This window comes from Cebus imitator, unplaced genomic scaffold (assembly GCF_001604975.1).
Source record: "Cebus imitator isolate Cc_AM_T3 unplaced genomic scaffold, Cebus_imitator-1.0 Scaffold17, whole genome shotgun sequence".
NCBI classification, from domain to species: domain Eukaryota; kingdom Metazoa; phylum Chordata; class Mammalia; order Primates; family Cebidae; genus Cebus; species Cebus imitator.
The window spans coordinates 1605456-1628574 of record NW_016107332.1 but is presented as its reverse complement, the minus strand read 5'-3'; the positions used below and the strand labels follow the sequence as shown (position 1 = coordinate 1628574).

At 38.1% G+C, this 23119-nt stretch overlaps 1 protein-coding gene across 2 annotated transcripts in view; it reads right to left on the bottom strand.

Moving 5' to 3' along the window:
* Positions 1–4192: 4192 nt before the first annotated feature.
* Positions 4193–23119, bottom strand: part of CYP2U1 (cytochrome P450 family 2 subfamily U member 1) — a 23000-nt gene continuing 4073 nt past the window's right edge. Inside the window, exons 2-6 of one of the 2 annotated variants that reach the window (XM_017509015.2) lie at positions 12177–12812; positions 10179–10340; positions 8222–8389; positions 7293–7493; positions 4193–5896 (exon numbers count right to left, since the gene is read on the bottom strand). In XM_017509015.2, coding sequence (XP_017364504.1) covers positions 7315–7493; positions 8222–8389; positions 10179–10340; positions 12177–12812 — 1145 coding nt within the window. In that variant the 3' untranslated portion in view covers positions 4193–5896; positions 7293–7314. Of the gene's footprint in view, positions 7494–8221; positions 8390–10178; positions 10341–12176; positions 12813–23119 lie in introns of both variants that reach the window. The other variant, XM_017509005.2, reaches the window with a different exon arrangement.

Genomic DNA, 23119 nt, shown 5'->3' with positions numbered 1-23119 from the left:
TTTGAGACAGGTCTCACTCTGTCACCCAGGCTGGAGTGCAGTGCAATCTCCGCTCACTGCAACCTCTGCCTCCTGGTTTCAAGCAATTATCTTGCCTCAGCCTCCCTAGTGGCTGGGATTACAGGCACCTGCCACCATGCCTGGCTAGTTTTTGTATTTTTAGTAGACACAGGTTTCAGCATGTTGGCCAGGCTGGTTTCGAACTCCTGAGCTCAAGTGATCCACCCTCCTTGGCCTCCCAAAGTGCTGGAATTACAGGCATGAGTCACTGTGCCTGGCCATGTGTAAATAATCTTGTCATTTGCAGAGATAATTTTACTCCTTTTTCTTCAACTTGGATGCCTTTTCTTTCTTTCTTCTGTCTAGTTGTTTTGGTTAGGCTTTCCAGTATTATGTTGATAATAGTGGTAAGAGTGGGCATCCCTTCCTTGTATCAGATCTTAAAGGAAAAGCTTTCAGTTTTTCTCCATTGACTATTATAAAAGTTAGCTGTTACCTTTACATATATGGCTTTTACTGTGTTGAGGTATGTTCTTTCTATACCTATATTGTTGAAAGTTTTTTTTTTTTAATCATGAAAGGATGTCAAATTGTGTCAAATGCTTTTTCTGTTATCTATTAAGACGATCATGTGGTTTTTACCTGCCATTCTGTTAATGTACTATATATGGCATTAATTGATTTGCATATGCTGAACCATTCTTTCATTCCAGAGATAAATCCCACCTGTTCATGGTGTATGATCTTTTTAATATGCTGTTGAATTTGGTTTGCTGGTATTACATTGAGGATTTTCATGGCTCTATGTTCATCAGTGGTATTGGCCTATGGTTTTCTTTTCTTGTGGTATTTTTGTCTGGCTTTCATATTAGGGTGATGCTGAGCTCTAAAGTGAGTATGAAAGTGTTCCCTATTCTTCTGTTTTTTAAAGAGTCTAAGAGGGATTGGTATTAGTTCTTCTTGTAATGCTTGTTAGAAAAAGCCATGTTCCTGGGCTTTTCTTTGTTAGGAGGTATTTGATTACTGATTCAATGTTATTTTCTTTCAGATTTTTATTTCTTCTTGATTTAGTTTGGGTAGGTTGTATGCTTACTAGGGATTTTCTATTTCTTCTAGATTATCCAATTTGTTGGTATATAATTGTTTGTAAATTGTCCCTTATAACCTTTTAATTTCTGAGTCATCCATTGTAATGTCGTCTTCCTTATTTGTCTTTTTTTCTTAGTTTAGCAGAGGATTTGTTGATTTTATCTTTCCAAAAAATCAACTCGTGGTTTTTAAAATTTTTTTCTATTGTGTTTCTATTTGCTATTTATTTCTTCTCTAATCTTTTCTATTTCCTTTTCTCTGCCAACTTTGAGCTTAGTTTGGTTTGTTCCCCCTAGTCTTTTAAGGTATAAATTCAGTCTGTTTTATTTGAGATCTTTCTCCTTTAATGTATCCATTTATCACTATAAATCTGCCTTGTAACATAGCTTTTACTGCCTCCCATACATAATAGTATGTTGTATTTAGATTTTTATTTGTCCCAAGATATTTCTTGAATTTCCCTTTGATTTCTTCTTTGACACAAGCTTTATTGGAGTGTTGTTTTCCCATATTTGTAATTTTTTTCATTTACTGTTCTTGATTTACTGTTCTTTCATTCCATTGTGGTTAGAAAAGATATTTGGTATGATTTCCGTATTTTTTACATTTGTTAATACTTGTTTTGTTACTTAATATATGATCTATCCTGGAGAATGTTTTGTGTGCACTTGAGAAGAATGTATATTCTTCTGTTGGATGAAAAGTTATATATTTGTCTTTTAGGTCCATGTTGTCCATAGTGTTGTTCAAGCTGTTTTCTTTTTTTTTTTTTAATTGATTTTCTGCCCAGATGTCCTATCCATTATTGAAAGCAGGGTGTCAAAGTCTCCTGCTGTTATTGTATTACTGCATTTCTCTCTTTAGATAGATCAATATTTGCTTATCTATGTACTCTGATGTTGGGTGTGTATGTATTTATAATTGAGTCTTCTTGTTCAGTTGGCCCTTTTATCATTATATAATGATCATTTTGTCTCTAGTTGCAGTTTTTTACCTATAGTCTATTTTGTCTGGCATCAGTATAGCCATCCTTGCTCTCTTTTGGTTAAAATATGCATGGAATATCTTTTTCTATTGCTTTACTTTCAGTCTGTGCTTGTCTACCAGTGAGGCTAGTCTCTTATAGACAACATACAGTTGGATCTTGTTTTTAAATCCATTCAGTTATTCTACGTCTTTTGATTGGGGAGGTTAGTCTATTTGCATTTAAAGTAATTATCAATAGGTAAAGGTTTACTTATTGCCAGTTTGGTAATTGTTTCTGGTCTGTTTTGTTGCTCTGTATTCATTTCTCCTCTATTTCTGTCTTCCCTTGTGATTTGATTATGTCTTGGGCTTGCATAAAGCATCTTATAGTTAAAACTATCTATTTCAAGCTGATTCTAACTTCAATCTCATACAAAAATGCTATTCCCTCCAAATTTTGTGTTCTTGAAGTCAATGTTTAATTCTCTTTATAGTGTGTATCCATTAACAATTTTTCATGGTTATAATTATTCTTAATATTTTTGTCTTTTAGCTTTTATATTAGGGTAAAAAGTAATTTATATACTACTATAATGTTACATTATTCTATATTTGATTGTATATTTACTTTTACCAGTGAGATTTATACTTTCATGTTGCTATTTAACATATTTTCATTTCAATTTGAAGAATTTCCTTAAGCATTTCTAATAAGGTAGGTCTAGCAGTAACAGATTCCCTCAGTTTCATTTGTCTGGGAGTGACTTTCTCTTTCCTTTATCTTTGAAGGCTATTTTTGCCAAATACAATATTCTTGTTTGGTAGTTTGTTTCTTTTAGAATTTTGAATACATCATCCTATTCTATCCTTGGCTGCAAAAGGATTCTGCTGAGCAATCCACTGAGAGTCTTATGGATAATTAGCCTTATCCCTTAACAAAAACTGATGATTTGATCCTCATACAAAGGGAAGAGCTGATAAGAATATGAGATATCTTAGGCAGGCATGGTAGCATGTGCCTGTTGTCCTAGCTACTTAGGAGACTGAGGTGGGAGGATCACTTGAGCCTAACAGTGACCTGTGATCATGCCACTGCACCCTAGCCTGGGCAACAGAGCAAGACCCTGTCTCAAAAAAAAAAAATAAAATAAAAGTATATAAAAGAATATAATTTCAATCATTATAATAGCTTAATAAGAGTAACCACTTAGCTAATAAAACCAAATTATTTTTTAATGAACAAATACCCTACTTAAATGAATTTGATTTCTAAAAACAATGCAGCAAAACTGAAGTAGATTTGAGGGAGCCACATTATTCAGTGCTCTCCTTTTTTTGCTACTGTTGTTTTACTAAAAATCATACTCTGGTGGCATAGCCACAGTCACCGAAGCAGCAGATGGAAAACAGTGACAGTTTTGCCTGTATTATCACCTCTCTAGCCTACAGGGTCAAACAATCACCTTCCATCAAACTCACTTAATTCTTCATTTGTCTAACATATTTACTGATGCCTGCTCTGTGTAAGGCATCCACTCTGGTATGGTATCAGATAGAGTCGGTCCCTGACATCCTTGTGGGGTGGCGATGACAGAGATGATAGAAACAGAGGGTTTAAATAAACAAGGTAGCTGCAGTTAGGGATGAAGGCTCTGGAGGAAATAAACTGGGCTATAAGATTAGGGAGTTCCCAGGAAAGGCCACTTTAGATGCCCGAGGAGATGCTGTCTGAGCGGTGACTTCAGGAGGAAGAGTAGACTGTGGAAAAATCTGATAGTGTGTCCCTCCATAGGCAAAATAAATAGGGTTCAGGTATGAAAAAGCTCTTTTTCCTAAGCTGGGAAGTGTAAGTGGGACCAGCACTCAATACTTGGCCACAGTAGGCTCACATGGGCCCATCTCCTCTCAATTATGCTGGGTTTCTACATGGAATATAAGACACCTGGGCTGTGATGTAGTTCTCTAAGGAACTTCAGTCCAAGGGGAAATTTTGAAAGAATTACCCTTGTTTCTAAGGACTGTGCTTACATTCTATTGTGGACATATGTCTTTGGAGGCCTATTCTCTTTTTTTCGTTAACTTGACATCTGATAAAACAAAATTTTGTGTAGCAATTAAAACAAGAAAACAGACATGACACTTTCTCAGTTAAAATAGTTTAATAAAAGCATCAAAACTGTTCTAAAGATGAGAACCAACAATGAGATATTAGGCAGACTTATAAAACAAAGTACAGTTATTTTTTCATTTCGCATAAACTATGATGTGCAAAATTGTAAATGCCAATATGTCTGAGAAAAGCATTAACAATCCTTTTAGCAATTTACATATGAAGATGTTTTTTAAAGTGCCACAGCTTAAGGCATTATATTTTAAAGTTTAATAAACATCTAATTTCAACATCTCACAAAGAACAGACTTCTTCTTAAGTAAACTCTAAACTCTTTGGTTAGGAATATGAAAATGCATGTATAATTTAAGGAGTAATACATTTGTTAATGCTTAGTTATTAGTGCAATTCAAAAACATATGAATTCCATATCAAGAACGAACTGTCCTGCTTAAGGTACAGTGTAATCCACGCTGTATCATCTCATCTAAAAGTCTATACAGCAGCTACCCATCCACTCAGTTCCTTGCAGTTAGTCTATTAGCTTTTCTTTTGCAAAAGGCAAAATTCCTAAGACACCTAAAGATTAGTCTGTATTTCATTTATCTATATTGAAGGTGTTTAATAATATTTCTAAAAGGACAAGAGCAGTATGGTGGATAATGTAAACAATGTAGAGTCAAAAATCATCAATACTTTTATTGATAATCATTTTAAAATAATATTTTTTTCTTCTTACTCTGATTATGTTTTGATTAAGCTGATATTATTTTCATTTTTTGAGCTTGCAAAAATCTGCCTAGGAATGTGCCAAATGAAAGGAAAAATCTAGCCTCATGTTCACAATTGCCCTGGAATGCCATTCACAGACTAAGATCTAACTACACACAGTGTGGCTAATGGCAGATGAAGTAAGAGGTTAGGGAGATCTGGTGTCTCCATTTATCTGGAAAATGGAGAAAAGAGGGTGATCAGTCACAGGAGGCTGGTCAAACAGAAGCGTTTAAGTTCAGGGTTTCATCTTACGTTTAATTCTTAAAGTAACAACCACTCTGGATCTTGTCTCAGTCTCTTCTCTATCAATCAGTAGGAACAGCAGTAGCTGCTTCTCTCCTTTAGGAAAGTGAATGAGAGGCCCCTGGATGTGGCCTAGTCTCCAGGTGCTGGGAGCTTACATTTTGTTATATAAGAACAGCTAAGGCATCATTCCAAGTTTGTTTAAAATGGTTGTTTTAAATGATAAACACAAAAGTCCAGTTATTTTTTAAAAACTGGGTTTAGTGGACATTAACAAATAACATGCACTGACTTTTTATCACCTTTAAGCAAAAACTAAAATCTTGAACAAAAAGATAATAACAAAAATACAACCTGTAATAATTCAAATAAGGTAGGATTTTTATCTTAAGTACACTTCTTAAAAGTCATTCACAAGATGACTGGGCATCCACCGAGACCAAGGCACTGTAAGGGAGTCAAACAGCACATCTTCACCTCAAGGAGCTCAGCATGGGATGAAGATGGACATATACAACTCCAGCATGAGGCCAAGGGGGTAGTCTGCTATGGGATCAAGTGGTGGCAGGGTTGAGAAGTGGTTCCGAAAGCATTCTTTAGTCACAGAGACCAGTAGGTTTGAAATGCAGTCATATAACTTTTTAACTTTTTGCCTTATCTTCTCTAAGCCTCTGTGTCATCAGCTACAGAATGCCACCCTAATTAGCAGAATTTCTGTAAGAATTACAGAAACATACAAGTAAAGCATTAAGTGGAGAGCCAGCATAAGGAAAGGTTCAGGAATATGGTTGCTCATATTACTGCTATGCTCACTTCTGTACATGGAGCACTGTGGGAGAATAAAAGAAAGGGGTGGTCATTCTTTGGAGCATGTTCTCGTCGGGGGAAATCCTGGCATCCTGAGCAGGACAATTCTTCACTGTATAGGGCTACCTTGACATTTAGCATCAGGTCCCATGGCAGCAGAAGGCCAGTAGCACCCCCTTCATTATGATAACCAAGAAACACACCCACACATTTCCAAACACCCTTTGAAGAGGTTACCACCTCTGCTGAAAACTGCTCTTCTAGAGGGGCCTTCTACATTTAGAAACAATTTAAGTTTTCTTAAGAAAAACAATAAGAATGTCTTCATGTCTTTGAGAGTATATTCAAGGATCAGATACATTGGGCCTGGTGGCAGGGAGGCTAGGACAGGAATGTTCAGTATAGTTTGGAAAGTAGAATCCTTTCCTGATGAGTCCCAGTATCAAAATCCCCAAGCTCACCATTCAGGCCTTAAGTCAAAAGGTAGAGCTGCATCTTTGCAAATAACTCAGCAGAAAGGAATTTTGTCATCAAGCCACTTATTTAGCAAGGCTCACTTCCTGTAGTTGAAGTAGAAGGTAGACATGTAAATTTAGACAATAATCCTACAAGAGATTTTTAAAAATCATAATTTCTTTTTTCCTCAATATACACAACAGGGTCCACTTCATCCCATATCTACAAAAAGTAAAAACTAAAATCATAAAAAGATTATAAGAGAAAAAGTCCAAAGAAGCTGGCATAGAATCTGTGCTGAGAAAAGTTCTCCCCCAGTATAACCTAAATCCACACTCATCTCTGACAAAGCATTCCAGGCTGAACACCACTTTCATGTTGTCACAGGTCTTTAAGGGCCAGCAGGTAGATCTTCTTCTCCTGAATTTCTTCTCCAGAACTAAACAGCATTTTAGAGACATCAGAAAAGATGTAAGGCATTTCACCATCATTAGTGCTGAGAGGTAGAGAGAAGCCAATTTTTATTACTCTCATTTTACATATGGGATGTCTGAGGCACTGAGAAATGAGAAATTGGCCCATCAGTGGAAGCCACTGCAAATAAAATCCAGATCTCCTGTTTCCTAGGTACTTTGATTTCTATCCCCCAAATCACAGACCTGCATTACTAAAATGGCTCAAGTATCCTGCTCATGAATCCTCCAAGATGAAAGCTCCCAGGGTGCTCTACTGTCCTTCCGATCTCTCCAATCTGAGCATAATTTGGATCTACTGAGTTGCTGGATTCACTGTCTCTTGCAGTAGGAAGAATCTGCTTAGAAGGATATGTATTTATATATCTTTTTACCATCTCTTCTTGGAGATGCTCTTCATCTCCTTGAAATGGTTATATTAAATGGATGTGGGGCTAAAGTTAGACCAAATCTTCCAGTCAGGAGGGGCTTCTTAGAATCCTTAGGTAAAGCAAATACGAAACTCTGCATTAGGCTCACAAACATCAGGAATAATTCCATCTTTGCCAGTTGTTCTCCCATACACACCCGCTTCCCTAAAAATGAGATCAGAAAAAAATTAAGGATTATAATACCATCCCTTCTCCTATTTCGAAAAGTACAAATTTATATGAAATATCTAAATCGAGTATTTTAAATGCAGATAGTTTTTAAATCAAATTGCCATATATACCACATAGCTTCCTACAACATATGCTGATCAGAATTTTTACATATCAAATCCACATTTTAACTCCTACTCATAAAAACCTATCCTCATTCTAGACAGGAATTAGAGACGGATCCAATGTGGCAGCTACCCTGTCTCTTCCATGCCAACTTATCTCTTTCCTTCACTTTTCCCTGAAAGATAAAGGCAAAAAAATTCGGATAAGAATCCCTAGAGTCTCCCTTTTTCCTTCCATATCCTATGTTCCTAATCTAGGAACCTAAAAGACGAACTGCCGAGATTGGAGAGCCCATCCTCTCACCCATCAGACCAGATCAGAAATTGCTCTTAACCTCGGTAGCTTCCTGGGACCCCCCAAAATCACCTGATCAGCTCTGAAAGTAAGATTTCCAGTCACATTTAGAGATTTAAAACCAATTGCTTTATTAAAATCTGAAATGAACATAGTGGAGATGCCTTATTTAAATTATTGATCCCTTCTTTTATATTAGGTTGCCAAGAAAGAAACATTTTTAAAACAACATGAAATAATAAAATACTATTTTAGTTCTACTTATTTTAAAAATTATGCAATTTTAAAGAAGTATAACTGACCTATCCCAAAAGGAATAAAGGTTTCTTTTTTAATTAGTTGTCCTTGGTCATCCAGAAATCGATTAGGGTAGAAATCCTCTGGTTTCTCCCAAATGGCTGGGTCTCTGTGTACTGACCACAGGTTGGGTAAGATTAATGTGCCTTTAGGAATGGTATACCCTTGGAGCACTAAAACAAAAGAAAACATATGGGTGTTATTCAGTAAGCTTTTACTTGTAGTTTTCCCTAAAACTATTATTTTCTGAAAAAAAAAAAAAAAAAAAAAAAGTAGTTATATACCTAGCCCCTTAATTGGCTGAGACCAAACTGTGAGGTACTTGAGGGCAGGAATAAGATCTTATCAACTGGCATCCCTCTCCTCACACCATCCCAGGACTCACCTGAGACAGGGAGCAGGCAGTGCTCAAATGAACGTTGAGTTAATAAATTAAATAAAACCATGAAAACATTACAGTAAAGATAAAACACTAAGATAGAAACAATAGGGCATTCCAAGTAAACTTTCCCTAAAAATTAAAATTCCTAATATGTATAAAACTTAGTTTATAGGGTCACTTATGTCCATACAACAATGTGATGAGGATGTAAACTAAGATAAAGAGATGTACAGGGAAGCCAACCCTGGCTCTTACCAGCTGGCAAGTCAATATGCACTTTAAACAATGCCCAAAAGATGCTGTACACAGTCTATATAACTTGTACCAAAAAATCCTGTTACATGATCCAGTGTCATTTATAAGCAACAGCATGCTATACCTGTCTTAAATCTAGATCAGGCCGATTATATTATGGGCTATCTCCAGAGGTAAATTCCTTGTTAATAGGGATGTTTAAAGAGAGTCTGGACATGACTAAATAGACATTAGACATATTTCACTGTAAGTGAGAGGTTAAAGCTGGTGACTTTAGAATAAGAAGGGCTATTCTAATTCTTTTTGTTTTTTGGACAGGGTCTCATTCTGTCACCCAGGCTGAAGTGCAGTGACGTAATCTTCGCTCACTGCAACCTCCACCTCCCAGGTTCAAGTGATTCTCCTGCCTTAGTCTACTGGGTAGCTGGGACTATAGGAGCATGCCACCACGTCCGACTAATTTTTGTATTTTTAGTAGAGATGGGTTTTCACAATGTTGGCTAGGCTGGTCTTGAACTCCTGGCCTCAAGTGATCCACCCTCCTGGGCCTCCCAAAGTGCTGGCATTACAGGTGTGAGCCACTGTGCCTGGCCTTTTTTTTTTTTTTTTTTTTTTGAGACAGGGTCTTGCTGTGTCACCCAGGCTGGAGTGCAATGGCACACTCTCAGCTCACTGCAACCTCCCAGGTCCAAGTGATTCTTCTGCCTCAGCCTCCTGAATAGCTGGGACTACAGGTATGCACCACCATGCCTGGCTAATTTCTGTATTTTTAGTTGGGACGGGGTTTCACCATCTTGTCCAGGCTGGTCTTGAACTCATGACCTCAAGAGATCTGTCTGCCTGCTTTGGCCTCGCAAAATGCTGGGATTACAAGTGTGAGCCACCATGCCCAGCCTTCTAATTCTTTAATATTATGCTTCAGCTGCAGAATTTTAAAAGTTGAAGTAAGATAACTTTCAGGCAAAATCCTTAACTCCACATTTAGACTAGCTCTTCTGACCTCCATAAAAATGAGCCTTTGTTAATTCTGGAGCTTTTTCTGCCAACATAGCCAATTTAAATTGTGGCATTATTTGTTTTGCCAGTATAAGTGTGTATGCTCTGAAGGCTAGAGAGCTACTAATAAAACTAAGCAGTGGTGGAATTCTAGTACAACAGTAATGCACAGCAGAGGGCTGGACATTCCCTAGACATTTTATTATCTATGATACAATGGTAAATCTTCAGAAGGATCAAGGTAGGCAACAGTCACCACGCCCCTCAACTCTGGATTAGAGGGCCCTGCTTCCATCAAGGGTATTCAAAGAGGAAGACCCTGGACTTGCCTGTGTTCTCCGAGGTCATATGAGGAATGGCGAGTGGCACCACCACAGTTAGCCTCTGCACTTCCATGATGGTGGCTTCTGTATAGGGCATCTGGGCTTTGTCCATGAGAGAAGGAGCTCGGTTGGTGCCAATGACCCTTTCAATTTCTTCATGAACCTTCTCTATGTAAAAAGGGAAGAATAAACCAGAAGATAAGCATGGGAGAGAGTTGAACCTGCCTTCCTCTGCATGCTTTCCATCACCACTAACATATAACTGATCAGTTGGCAGTTCAGGCCTGACTCTTCCTCAGTGAAGCTGAAGCATTGGTCAGAAATTTCAAGTAGAGACAGCTAGCCCCAGGGTGCCTGTACCACCCTGTGACTTAAAAGTGGGATAGTAGAACAGATAGAGGGGCCAAAGAGAAAGCACTCTGGATTCAGGAGCATCCTAAGTCATACTCTCATATGAACATGGGATTGCTCTCTAAATAAACTGTGACCCCATATGATAGCCTATGGTGGCCTCCAATGATCCCCATTCTTGTGGTTTATATCCTTATGCAGTCCCCTCCCACTCTGTACTAAGTTGGTCTATGTGACCAAGAGAATAAGACAGAAGTGAGGGCATGTCACTTCTGAGACTAGATTATAAAAGATAGTGTGGCTCCTCATCTTTGCCAGTCTCTCTCTCTCTCTCTCTCTCTCTCTCTCTCTCTCTCTCTCTCTCAGGTTGCTCACTTTTAGGGAAGGAAGCCACTAAGTGAAGCAGCCTTATGAAAGGGTCAGAGTGGTAAGGAACTTGGCCAACAGTCATATGGATACCACCTTGGACGTGGATCCTTTGGTCTCAGTCAGGTCTACAGCCCCAGCCAACATCTTAACTCTAACTTCATGAGAAACCCTAAACTGGAAGTCATTCCTGGATTCCTGACCCTCAGAAAATGGGAGATAATATATGGTGGTGGTTTTTTTAAAGCTGGCAAATTTTGAGGTAGTTGTTACTCAGCAATAATTAATTCAGGCAGGTATAATCACATGTATAGTATGCAGAATAATGGTCCATATAAGATGTCCACACCCTAATCCCCTGGAGTCTGTAAATATAATACCTTACATGGCAAAAGGGACTAAACTGATATAATTAACTTAAGGACACAGAGATGGGAAGATTATCCTGGGTCATCTGGGTGTGCCCAATCTAAGAACGTGGGTTTTTCAGTCAGATAACCTTTGCCCGTTGAGTTCAGAGTCAGAGGAAGATGTGACTATGAACAAATGGTTAGAGAAATGCAACACTGCTGTCTTCAAAGACAGAAGAAGGAAGCCATGAGCTATGGAAGCCAGAAACCGCAAGGAAAATGATTCTTCTTATAGTGCCTCCAGAAAGGAATGCAGCTCTGTCAACATCCTGATTTTCAGCCCAATGAGACACATATCAGACTTCCAATGTGTAGAACTTTAGGAAACTTGTGTTGTTTTAAGTCACTCAATTTGTGGTAATTTGTTATGACGGCAACAGAAACTAATGTACACCATACTCCTTGTATTCTTCTACTCTGAACTGCCACTGACTTTCGGGATCTATTGGGACTGAGGTGGTAGAACTAGTTGTGTGACCCTGTGAAAGTCACACAACTTCTCTGAGCCTCTGTTCTCCAGTTTCTCACACACACACACATACACACACACACACACACAAAGACATGTTCAGATGAACATTATGATTCCTTCAATTGTAGAATGTCCTTCTGTAAAGGTCTTTCACAATCATAGATTTCACACAGAATCAGACCTGTAGAGATTTAAGCAGGGGTAAGCAAGTTATGACATTAGGCCTACTGTCTAGAAACTTGGGTTTCACAGTTAACATCTTACCAGCTCCCTATGAGTTGCAAGTATTTGTTTCCCAGCCTGAAGACATTGCTCAGTGTTAGGAGCCACCAGATCACTGAGGTTGCTAATCCTGATTTAAATTACCTGGTTTTGCCATGAACAAAGGAAACACCTATTAATTACCTTGTACTTCGGGGTTCAGCGACATATACAGCAGGCACCAAAGCAAAGAGTTCGTTGTGGTATCAGTCCCAGCAATAAAGAGATCCCCAATGATATAAAATAAGTACTCTTCATCAAAACTGCTATTACTATTATTTTTCCTCTCCTCTTCCATGTGGAGAAGGTACATGTCTATGAAATCCTGAGGGTTCTCTCTATCCAGAGACTCTTGATGGTCTTTGATGATTTTTTTAAGGAAACTGGTTATATCCTTTTCAATTTGTCTTAATTCCTTAAATGGTCCAAAGGGAAGGTAATAAAGCCAAGGGCATATGTTGACCAGGAGAACTTGACCGTTCAGACAGATTTCTAGCCCTCGTGACATAAAATCAAGCATTTTCTTAAACTCACTATTGGTGTAATCAAAGCGCTGGCCAAAGCACAAGGAGCAGATGATGTTAGAGACGGCATTGCTGATGATGGAGAAAGGGCAGAAGGGGTCTTCTCCGTGCTTTTGCATTTCCGCTTTCACATATTTGAACTCCTCAATAATTTTGGGCTCCAAGCTAAGTTTTCCCAACCCAAAATGACGAAGAGTTGAATGAGAGAACTTCCTTTGTTGTCTCCAGACGGGACCATAATGTGCAAACACAACCCCTGCAAAGGGACACCAAGAAAGGAAGATGAGAAACAGCATTCCTGATAACACTGAACAGGACGTACCATGGAGTGGATTCTGTATTTTTCAAGTCACTTATAGAAATCTCCTCATATACAGCTAAAGACCACTAGTCAAGAAGAATGATTGGCAAAATTTAGTTATCAAGATAGTATATGTGTTTCTAAATAATAACAAAAATCATATCTAATTAAATTAGGAGAATTTGCTCTAAAGATTATTATAGATAGTAACTCCTGGTGAAATGAAAAGCAATGAGTTTCAATTTCCAAAGTTAGTGTGCATTTCAAAGTATTAGATTTCATAATTTCTAAGCCTGAATCCAGGCTTAGAAAATTTCTCAGGTGGCCAGGTACAGTGCTTCATACCTATAATCCTTGAGCTTTGGGAAACTGAGGTGGGAGGACTGCTTGGGGCCAGGAATTCAAGACCAGTTTGGGCACAGAGCAAGAGCCCATCTCAAATAAATAAATAGCAAGCCAGGTGGGGTGGCATGCATCTGTAAGCCCAGGCACTCGAGAGGCTAAGGTGGGAGAATCACTTGAGCCCAGGGGTTGGAGGCTGTAGTCAACTATGATCATGCCACTGCACTCCAGCCAGGATGACAGAGTAAGACCCTGCCTCTAAAAAAAGAAAAAAAAAAAAGAAAAATATTTCAGGCTATATATCCCCATATTCTAAACACTTATATTCTAAACATTCTGAACTGAAGGATAATTATAGCAACAGATTAACATGAGGGCAGAGACCATATCTCGTGCTCACCGTTAAAATCCAGCTTCTAGCATAGTGCTTGGTACATAAGAGGAGGCTGTTAAATATTGGCTGACTAAATGAATAGCCCAACTAGATTAGAACTATTGGACATCAAAATTTGGAATCTAATAAACTGGCAGGTGATCTAAAATGTCTGTTATTGGCAGCAGCCCTGATTTTAAAACATATGAACTTGTTAAGGTCATCCACAACTACATCTTATTTGATTTTCACTTATGCATCCCACCATCAAACTCCACAAAATTGCTTCCAGATGTTGTATCAAATTGTTCTCAAATATTCTTTGTTTTCTGTCACATATTTCATCCTATTTTCCATGGTATACTCTATCATTTCAGCTAGTTCTCCTTCCTTCCTATATTACTTCTGAATTCTTACTATGTGCCAGGCATGGGGGTTCAGTAGATACAGCGGCAAATGAAATAAAGACCCTGCTCTGTGATCAAATTTTCTCATATTCTTTAATATTCCTATAAAATGTCTTTCAATATAAATATCCATGCAGTCAAATGTATCACACAATTTTTGGAATCTTCCAAATGCCTGCTCAAATCTGCAGTGGTTGCTCTGTAGGCCTTTGGTTCACGTTTTGTAACTTCTATTAGTTATCATTTAGGAATTTTCTTAGACTCTTCTGTGTCGGGGCTGGGAGGGGTGGCTCATACCTGTAATCCCAGCACTTTTGGGGGCTGAGGCAGGCAGATCACCAGGTCAGCAGTTCGAGACTGCTGAAACCTAATATCTCCTAAAAATATAAAAATTAGGTGGGTGTGGTGGTGTGTGTCTGTAATCCCAGCTACTCATGAGGCTGACGCAGGAGAATTGCTTGAACCCAGGAGGCAGAGGTTGCAGTGAACTGAGATCATGCCACTGCACTCCAACCTGGGCAACAGAGCAAGACTCTGTTTCAAAAAAAAAAAAAAAAAAGACTCTTCTGTGTTGGAACCCATATCCTGAATTATATTTCTTCTTCTTTGTTTTACTCCCTCATTTTGCTGAAGCATACCCTCTGAGAAAGGATGCATGGGGGGGGGGCGGATTTCTAAAGACTTTGCATGTTATTTATTCTACCACTGGACTTTCTCAGAATTTAAAAGACATTGCTAAGACTGGACTGACTGATGAGTCATAAGATAGGTACATATTTAGTATGACTTGACATTGCAGATTACTCTCTGAAGTGCAGAGTACTCTGAAAGTTTATTCACTGAAGTGTTTAAATGTTCTCATTTGTTCAGAATAGTTGCCATCACTTGATACTTGTCAATGTTTTTAGTTTTGTCAATCAGAAGGCTGAAACGTATCTCATCGGATTTTTATTTGCATTTCTCTGTTACCAGTGGGTCACAGCAGCTTCTTATATGGTTATTGGCCAGGTTTCCTATTCTGTAATTTGCATTTATCTAATGTGCAATTTTCTTTTTCTTACATATTTGACATCCATAGCAGATCTTTTCTCTTATCATGTGATTTTTTTTTACTTTTTAAATTGTATTATTTAATAAACAGAAGTTTTAAATATAGTTGGATTTGTCAATCATTTTATTTGATTTGTGCTGCATGTCTTATTTTAGAAATCTCCTCCTACCATGGGTTCATAAACACATTCTCTATTTTCTTGTACAAATTTAAATTTTGTTTTCACATTTAAGTTTTTATAATCTACCTGGAATTTATATTTGTGTTAGGTACACCTACCTATTGTGAGGTAGGAATCCAAGCATTTTTTCCCCATGTAGACAACCTATTGTTCAAGCATGATTTGTCAAACAGTCCCCACTATACCTTACCTTTCACCACCAATCTGTAATGCTATCTCTGACACACATTTCCTATATATGGGTGGGCCAGTTCACAGGCTTTCTAGTTGGTTATATTGGTCTATGTGCTTATCACTGTGCTTAAAGCACATTGTCTTAATTACTGTTATTTTATAAGATATAGATTTTATAGTAATTTTTTATATCCAATAGGGAAGTCCCTCTTCCCTACAAAACCTCGTTCTTTTAAAAAACTGTTTCAAAAACTTCAAAATCAGTTTCTCAAACTTATCTTGGGATTTTGGTTGGAACTGCATTTAATTTCTTTTTCTTTTAAAAAAAAAAAAAAAAACAGAGGCCTGGGGGATCCACAGAGCAAAGAGGTGTTTGTTGAGGTGTAGGCAGTGGGTGGAAAAGCCTAATAGGTAGTGACTGGCAGCTAAGTTGATTCCTGGGAGGGCTCGGGTTCATTGCCAGGCCTCAGCCCCACTCTGAGCCTGTTTTTCTCCTGATGTGGCCACCAAGACCCTAGGAGAAGCATAATTTCTGCTGGCAGAACTTGGCTTGGATGCCCACTTTGTAGCTCCTATGTCTTCATTCTCAGGCAGATACACTTAATTTCTAGATTAAATTGAAAATTGCCTTCTTTATGATGATTGAACTTGTAATCTAAGAATGAATCTAAACTTGCTTGTTTTTAAGTTTCTTTTAAAAATTGCTCGCTTTGGTTTCCTAAGGTAAGGTTTTTTTTTTAATAGTATATTCACGACTGACAATGGCTTATAGGTTTTCTTTCTCATGCTGTATTTGTCTGAATATACTGGCCTCCTAAAATAAGCCAGGGTGTAGTCTTTGTCTCTGAAAGGATTTGTCTAAAATTGGAATATGTTTCTCATTTCCTTTAGGTTATTCTCTTCTTTTTATAATACATAAAGTTGGCCATCTCACTCATTAATAAATGAGTCAGACCTTTATCTTAATAAATAATTTAAAGCTCTATATTAACCTCTGTCTGGGAACTACTCTAGCTGCAATCCACAAGTCTTGTTCCATGTATTTTCATTATTTAAAGTACAGCAACAACAACAACAAAACATGCTTCTACTTTGAGTCTTCTTTGCTATCTTACCTGGTTTATCTTATGCTGATATTTGACATTTGCTTGCTTTTTCACCCTAGTATGTGGCCAATGAAATTTCTTAATAAAGTTGAGAAGAATGTTTGTCCAAGTAATTTTGAGGAATATGTCCTCTCTATATGTCCAACAGGGAAAGCTTGATAACAGTCAAAACCAAATTTTCTGCATCCTTAACAAATTTTTAACTGCTTGATCTCTCAACCAAATACTTATATTAAACTATTTTGCTATAATGGTGGATTTGTCAGTTTCTCTTTACAGTTCTATAAGTTTTTGCTAAAGGTAGATAAATATCAGTGTAGCTATACAAATTTATATTTATGCTGTTAGATACAGATACATGTTAGATGACATTGTTAGGTACATTCAAGCTTACAATTATATCCTCCTGTTTTTTCATTTTTTAAAAAATGGATCCTTTTATCATGAATGCCCTTTTTTTTTTTTAAACAATAAAGTATCACTTAGAGTACATTTTGTCAAAAAGGAACCAGCTTTTCTTTTTAAAGTATTTCTTAGTACTGTAAAACCTTTTCATTTTGAACTTTTCTATACCCTTATGTTGGGGGAATGTCTTTTGGTTGGGGAAGACAGATTATGTCTCTTAAAACACTATATAATTGGATTTAAAAAAATCCATCCTGGCAAGCTGTCCTTTAGCCAGTAAGTTTAGTTCTTTTACATTTATTCTAATTACTCATTTCTAACATACTATTTTGAGATTTATCTGCTTTGTTAATTCCTGCCCCACCTTGTTCTCATCTTCTTTTAGGTTGAGACAAACAGGGTGAATGTTCAATCTTACATTCTTTTTCTTTTTTTTTTTTGAGATGGAGTCTCACTGTGTCACCCAGGCTGGAGTGCAGTGGCCCAATCTCAGCTCACTATAGCCTCTACCTCCCAGGTTCAAGCGATTCTCCTGCCTCAGCCGCCCAAGTACCTGGGACTACAGGCACGAGACACCACGCCCAACTAATTGTTGTGTTTTCAGTAGAGATGGGGTTTCACCATTGTTGGCCAGGATGGTCTCAATCTCTTGACCTCATGATCTGCCCGCCTCGGCCTCCCAAAGTGCTGGGATTATAGGTGTGCGCCACCACACCCAGCCTACTCTTACATTTTTAACATGCTTAAAGTCTAGTTGAGTGGTTGTCAAACTACAGCCCAAAGGCCACTTCCAGCCTGCTGACATTGTACAGCCAGACAGCCAAGACTAGCTTTTACACTTATAAATGGTTGAAAAGAAATCCAAAGAAAATTATTTGTGATATTGAAAATCACATGAAATTTAAATCTCTCCTTTAATGTAAAATCAAGGGGCAAAAAAGAAATTCAAATTTCATGGTCTGTAAATAAAGTTTAACTGGAACACAGCCAGTTCATGAGTCACACTAATTTGTTTACATATGTTCTATGGCTGTTTTTGCATTAAAATAGCAAAATCTGCTGGGTATGGTGGCTCATGCCTGTAACCCTAGCAGGTTGGGAGGCCAAGGTGAGAGGATCACTTGAACCCAGGAGTTTGAGACCAGCCTGGCAACACAGTGAGACCCTGTCTTTAAAATTTATACACACACACACACACACACACACACACACACACACACACACGTGTGTGTGTGTGTTTGTGTGTGTGTGTGTATAATTATCTGGGTGTAGGTGGTTCAAACCTATAGTTCCAGCTACTCGGGAAGCTGAAGTGATAGGATCACTTGAGCCTGGAAGGTCAAGGCTGTAGTAAGCTGGTATCATGCCAATGTACTTCAGCCTGGGTGACAGAGAAACTCTGTCTAAAAAAAAGAAAGAAAGAAAGAAAAGAAGAAATGGCAGCATCAAGTATGTAGTTGCCACTTAAGACTGAGGGTGGGAAAACATTTTCCGTGCCAAGGTCTAGGCCAAGACAGAGAAACGTCCTTGTTTTCCTTGTTGGTGGCCAGGGTTGTTGAGGGTTCTTTGTCAAACTTTCACCCAGTTGAAGCATTTCAAGAGTTCTGTCTTTGTCTAGAAGCAACTTTTCATTTTGCCAGACTATATCTGTTTCCCACCTCCCATTCCCCAGCCAAGGCTCTCCAGAGCATCTACCTACTATTTTTTGCAGAGGTGGGGGCAGTGATAAGGACCTGACCTTATTTTATGTGCATTTCAAACTATTCTTGTTCTCAGTCTACTGGCTCATTTCTTTCTCTTACGATCACTGCTACCTCCAATTCCTAACCCTTTCTGAGATTCTGCATGGTAAACGAGGGGAGTAGTTATTCTATTCTCTCATACTCCACTGGCATTCCTCTCTGTAGATGCTTAGGGGTAGTCATCCTCCACTCTATTAAGTCATTTGCCAATCCTACAGCCACTTTGTCTTCAGGTGTTATGGTGCAGAAATGTAGATGTGTCATTTCATTTCACTGTGGATAGAGTGTATGCTTCTGTTCTGCACCCCTCTGGTGTGGTGTGTGATTGCTGAGACAAAGAAGGAATGGAAATGTCTTAACCACTCCTGAAACCAGAACTCTCCCTTTGTTAAATAAAGGCCCATAAACGATTTCCTAGGCTACTAAAGTTTAATCATTCCTCCTGTCTTTAACCATGACCAAATCTGCTGCTGCAGAGTATTCAGAGGCTAAGTGTTGTTGGGCCTCCTCTTTTCTTGGATAGAAAGGGTCTTCCACACCAGCTTCAGGATTTGATACCAATTCTACCTACCCTCTCTCCTTCTTTTTTTGAGATGGAGTCACATTCTTACCCAGGCTGGAATGCAGTGACACGATCTAGGCTCACTGCAACCTCTGCCTCCCAGGTTCAAGCGATTCTCCTGCCTCAACTTCCTGAGTAGCTGGGACTACAGGAACATGACACCATGCCTGGCCAATTTTTGCATTTTTAGTAGAGATGGGGTTTCACCATGCTGGCCAGGCTGGTCTCAAACTCCTGACATCAGGTGATCTACCCGCCACGGTCTCCTAGAGTGCTGGGATTACAGGCATGAGCTACCGCACCCGACCCTATCCTTATTTAATATATCACATATAATATCTCTGCTTTGTCTTGTTTATTAAAAAACATTATTTTTTCTTTGTTGGGTCCTTGATCTTATCATCTACTAACCATTTTTTTAAACTACACATTTGTATTTTAGAAATATATTGCCTAGCAAAATGGCTCCGATGCAAAAATCAGGACTCTTTTGGTTTGGAATAACAAAAATATACTCTCAAGCTAGTTCATCGAACAGGCCAGTTAGGCTACGGAATGAAAAAACAGGAAGGAAGGGGTATTGCCACTTCGGGAAATACTAAATGTCACAGAACTCTTTCACCCTGCACCTATTTTTCCCTCCTCTCTCTCTGTCTTCATTCTTTCCAACTACAAACCAGCTTTTCTATGAAACGTGAGCTATCCTGAGATTCCTGTTTTCCCAGTTTCACCACCAAAAGGAAAAGCCCTCTATTTTCTAGATCAACCTGAGAAATTCTGCGGAACGATTCAAATATTTCAGCAAGGTGTCCTGTGGTGATACCAACTTGGGACACCTGAAATTAATTTTGTGGCTTGAAGTTTCTAACTATTCCATGCTATTCTTAGCCCAAAACTATTTGAGGATAGATGTGTAGTTGTGAATTGCTGAGTTCTGTGCCTAGCCTACAGAGTAACCAGTTACAAAAAGGTTAGAAATTCTGATCAGTCATCTTTGGCCAGTGTGTCCCTCAACTTATCACTGTGGCCAAGAAGATGACTTCATGTAAAGATATGGCATCTCCCATTCCAACCAAAGTTAAGGGTAAAGGGACTGAGGTAAGGAATAAAGAATTCCTCAGAAGAAGGGGGTATTCTTGTCCAAGGAACAGGTGGTAGGCAGTGGACACATAAAAATCCAACTCAAACCAAATAAAGGATATACTAAATTGACAATGATACATTCTCACAAAGGGATATTATACAGCTCCTAAGAACTTTATAGGAGTCTATTTAATAATATGAAAATATGTTTATGATTCTTTCAGTGATAAAAAGCAATTTTAAAAATTATGAAAACTCCATTTTAAGGAGGCAAATATATTTTTTAAAATACGTGTAAGTGTAGAAAAAAGACTGGAGGGTGATACATGAAAATGTCAATACTGTCTCGAAGTAATGCTCATCACAGATGATGTTCAGTCCTTCTCATTTTCCATGTTTTGTTTTCCAGTAACACATTCTACTATGATAAAAAATATGCAAAATACATCAAACATGAAGCAATTTTACATTGACCACATATACATCTTTACCTACTGAACACAGAGGGTACTGTACACTGATTACATTTACCCTTTCCTTCCACAGGATCATAGAAGTGTTCCTATTAAGGGGAATTCAGGCCATCTCAATGTGAGTGCATAACTATTTCAAAATCATTTCAAACACCTATTTTATTGCATACTCAGTTAACTTGTTTTCCTCACTCATTTTCAAATTCCCCAGATGAACTTTCATTTTCTGTTTATCTTCTTTTCCTGATTTCATTTTGCGTCTTGTTCTCCTTTCAGATATATATCAGACTGATCTATCCCCCATACTTTTAAACTTCTTCAAAATTTCTTTTGCCTTCTTTTATGGCCTTTCTTTTAAGGCCTTGCAACTTGCTTTGACTCTTGCTCCAGTTCTCTGGTGATATTAACTGAGCCATACCAGGCTTTAAGAGTCAAATCAGTATTTCTTCTTCTACTTTCACAACCACTATCCTACAAAAATTTGTGTTAGCACAGTTTGTAAGAGCAAAAAAAGTAACATTTACCTAATCATTATCAACAGTGAAAGAGAAATAATATGATCCCATTTTATTCAATCTATTTAGTAGAATACTGCACAATACAGATAAAACATAACACTTTTAAATCACAAAGCTTTAGAGAAAGATACGTTAAGTATCCAACATATGCAAGTTTTAGAAGACCATACCAAATAAAGCTATGTATTATTTATGAGTCTGAAGCAAATCTGAGCCGCAGATAATCAAGTTTATACTGTTCTTTGAGCTTTATATCTGAATACATAATAATAAAAATGTGATGTATACAAACCTTTTAGAAGAAACAGATCACATGTCTCAGCCTGTTTTGTGTTGCTAAACAGGCTGGGCAATTTATAAAGAACAGAGATTTATTTCTTACAGTTCTGAAGGCTGGGAAGTCCATGAGTATAGCACTGGCATCTCGCAAGGGCCTTCATGCTGCATCATCCCATGGTGGAAGGCAGAAGGGTAAGAGAGGATGAAAGAAAGAGGGAGAGAGAAAGGGGGCCAAACTCATCCTTCTTATCAGAAACTCACTCCCACAATAACTAACCCACTCTGGTGATAACAGCATTAATCCACTGATAGGGGCAGAGCCCTCACAACCTAATTATCTTTTAAAGTTCCCACCTCTCAGAATTCTTGCATTAGGGATTATGTTTCCAATACACAAACTTTTGGGGACACCTTTAAACCATAGCAGCACACTTACAGCGAAATACTCCTTTGGTAGCCTTAGCTCTGATTTTGTAATTTTCTTTTCTTTTTGTGCTTAGGAAATGCATCAATCAGCATGATGGACACAGCATCTTTAAGGCCTGTCTAGTTTACTATAGTTTTCATGGGCTTAAGAAGAACACCAACTTGTCTAATCATGAAATTGTGAAAAATTTAAACATAATAAACTTCCTACATTCTAGAACTTCTCAGCAAATGTGTTAAGTCAGCTATGTCTAGCCTCTCTTTGCACATCACTGTTTATAAAACATACCCTTCTCTGCTAGTCTCACAAACTTCAGCAGCAACGTTCTTTCAAAATATAATAAATATTGAATTATGTTATTGGCCTTTAGTTCCTAACATAATTTCTTTTCTTTTACGGCCTATACATCTTGTTTCTGGACAATATCACATTTACTCCTTTGCTACTGGGCACAGTAGCCAGCGGTGGTTTGAGCTGTCCTCACATCTTGCTGAGCTGAGCGTCTTGACTGTAGTCACAGTGGCCTCTCTTCTTCAGGCTAATAATGCTGTCCATTTCTTGATCTGGGAAGTCCCCTCACAACTCATCTGCCCCTTCATCCTTTGATGATCATCTTGAAATAAACTCACATCCTCCCTTTTTATTCTTCACTCTTGAAAAAGTTCGATTTTTAAAAATCCTCTGCTAGCTACATTTTCTTATCAGATGATCTGTTCTTCATTCCAAGTTAAGTCCACAGGCATTTTCTTTGTGCCAGATGGTTCTTGCCTTGCATTATCCTGTCAACACCTTCTCCAGTCACTGAAATTTCTCTCATTAATTCTTTTACAGCACATTCACCCAACACACACCAGAGCAGCACTGCCTAAGAAAATCCTGTCTCTTAGGGGAATAAATACTTTAGTTGAGATACTGAAACACTAAATTGCCCCCAGGCTCCCAGCTCTTTTCTAAATAGAGATTTAATAATAAACAGTGGTCAAAATAATGCTTAGAAATGACCTCGTTATAGATTCTCAACCAGACAGTAGTCACCAAGAAGCACTCTGATAAACTGCACTGTGATAAACTGTTTTATTAAGAATTGGGAACTACACTGTTAGGATCTCAAAGAAGAAAATCTAATTCCTGCCTTAAGA